A 1,975-nucleotide genomic window follows, 5' to 3' on the forward strand; every position below is an offset into this window, starting at 1 on the left:
AGAGAAGGAATGAGAGAAGGAGGAGTGAAGAAATAGGGAAGGAAAGAGAAGGAAGAGAGAAGGAGGAGAGAAGGAGGAGAGAAGGAGGAGTGAAGAAAGATGGAAGGAAGAGGGAAGGAAAGAGTGAAGAAAGAGGGAAGGAAAGAGAAGGAAGAGAGAAGGAAGAGAGAAGGAGGAGAGAAGGATGAGTGAAGAAAGATGGAAGGAAGAGGGAAGGAAAGAGTGAAGAAAGAGGGAAGGAAAGAGAAGGAAGAGAGAAGGAAAGAGAGAAGGAAAGAGAGAAGGAATGAGAGAAGGAGGAGAGAAGGAGGAGTGAAGAAAGAGGGAAGGAAGAGTGAAGGAAGAGAGAAGGAGGAGAGAAGGAGGAGTGAAGGATGAGTGAAGAAAGAGAGAAGGAATGAGAGAAGGAAAGAGAGAAGAAAGAGAGAAGGAATGAGAGAAGGAAAGAGAGAAGAAAGAGTGAAGAAAGAGGGAAGGAAAGAGAAGGAAAGAGAGGAGGAAAGAGAGGAGGAGGAGTGAAGGAAGAGTGAAGGAAGAGAGAAGGAAAGAGAGAAGAAAGAGTGAAGAAAGAGGGAAGGAAAGAGAAGGAAGAGAGAAGGAAGAAAGAAGGAATGAGAGAAGGAAAGAGAGGAGGAGGAGCGAAGGAAGAGTGAAGAAAGAGTGAAGAAAGAGGGAAGGAAAGAGAAGGAAGAGAGAAGGAAGAAAGAAGGAATGAGAGAAGGAGGAGAGAAGGAAGAGTGAAGAAAGAGGGAAGGAAAGAGAAGGAAGAGAGAAGGAATGAGAGAAGGAATGAGAGAAGGAGGAGTGAAGAAATAGGGAAGGAAAGAGAAGGAAGAGAGAAGGAAGAAAGAAGGAAAGAGAGAAGGAGGAGAGAAGGAAGAGTGAAGAAAAGAGAAGGAAGAGAGAAGGAAAGAGTGAAGAAAGAGGGAAGGAAAGAGAAGGAAGAGAGAAGGAGGAGAGAAGGATGAGTGAAGAAAGATGGAAGGAAGAGGGAAGGAAAGAGTGAAGAAAGAGGGAAGGAAAGAGAAGGAAGAGAGAAGGAAAGAGAGAAGGAGGAGAGAAGGAGGAGTGAAGAAAGAGGGAAGGAAGAGTGAAGGAAGGAGAAGGAAGAGAGAAGGAATGAGAAGGAGGAGTGGACAGACTCTCTCCTTTAAGGAGGAGAGGTTAAAGATTCTCTGCTGCAGGAAGTTGAAATCAGGTGAACAGGAAGTGGAAACAGCAGAAGCAGCTGATTGGTCCTTTAAGAGTTTTGAAGCGGGTCAGAATAATCTCAGTCTGGTTCTTTCTGGTAGAACCACTTTAAACATGGAAGTTTGGTTTTCCTCTTTCTAGCAGGATCATGATGTCGTCCCTGTGTGAAGACGCTGCTGGGAGACGTCCTCGTCCTCCGGGACAGACTGAGTCTGAGACTCCAGTCATAAAGGCTGATGTCTTCTGGAGACACTTGATTTAAGCTGCAGTTATAAATCCTCAAACATGAAACTCAAATATCAGATTAGAAGATAAAACTGATTCTGGATTAAAATTCAAACAGACAAAAGAAAAAGAAATGAAGAAACCCAAAGCAGCTCGAGGAACCAGGAATCAGCTGATCCATCAATCCACACGTCTTCAGAGGAACAGTCAGATTATTGGGACGGGATTATAAACTGTCACACCTGAGGCTAGAAATCTGGACCTGGCACTGGAAGTATGAGGGTTCGAATCCCACTGCAGTCCCTGAGCATGACCTTTGGCCCCGCTGCCCCGCATGGCGGCGAGACCCTGGTCCCAGCAGGGTCCGCTCAGGTCAGGCAGGAATACCAAGGGTTCACGCAGAGACGTGTCCCTGCTGGTTGGACGTTAAAGAGACGGGAGGGACATCGTCTGTCACCGAACGTCCAAAGTTTAGTCTCCAAACTACAACAAGATTAAACACACACACACACACACACACACACACACACACACACACACACACACACACACACACACA

The 1,975-nt window shown here is 46.1% G+C and overlaps 1 protein-coding gene across 1 annotated transcript in view; it reads right to left on the bottom strand.

Moving 5' to 3' along the window:
• LOC308115960 (disco-interacting protein 2 homolog C-like) overlaps positions 1-1,752 on the bottom strand; it is a gene marked incomplete at its 5' end in the record, with an annotated part of 34,959 nt that extends 33,207 nt beyond the window's left edge. Inside the window, 1 exon segment of the mRNA XM_080473860.1 lies at positions 1,659-1,752. Within this exon segment, the coding sequence (XP_080329986.1) occupies positions 1,659-1,752 (94 nt within the window).
• Positions 1,753-1,975: the final 223 nt, after the last annotated feature.

This window comes from Lipophrys pholis (assembly GCF_963383615.2).
Source record: "Lipophrys pholis genome assembly, chromosome: 1".
NCBI classification, from domain to species: domain Eukaryota; kingdom Metazoa; phylum Chordata; class Actinopteri; order Blenniiformes; family Blenniidae; genus Lipophrys; species Lipophrys pholis.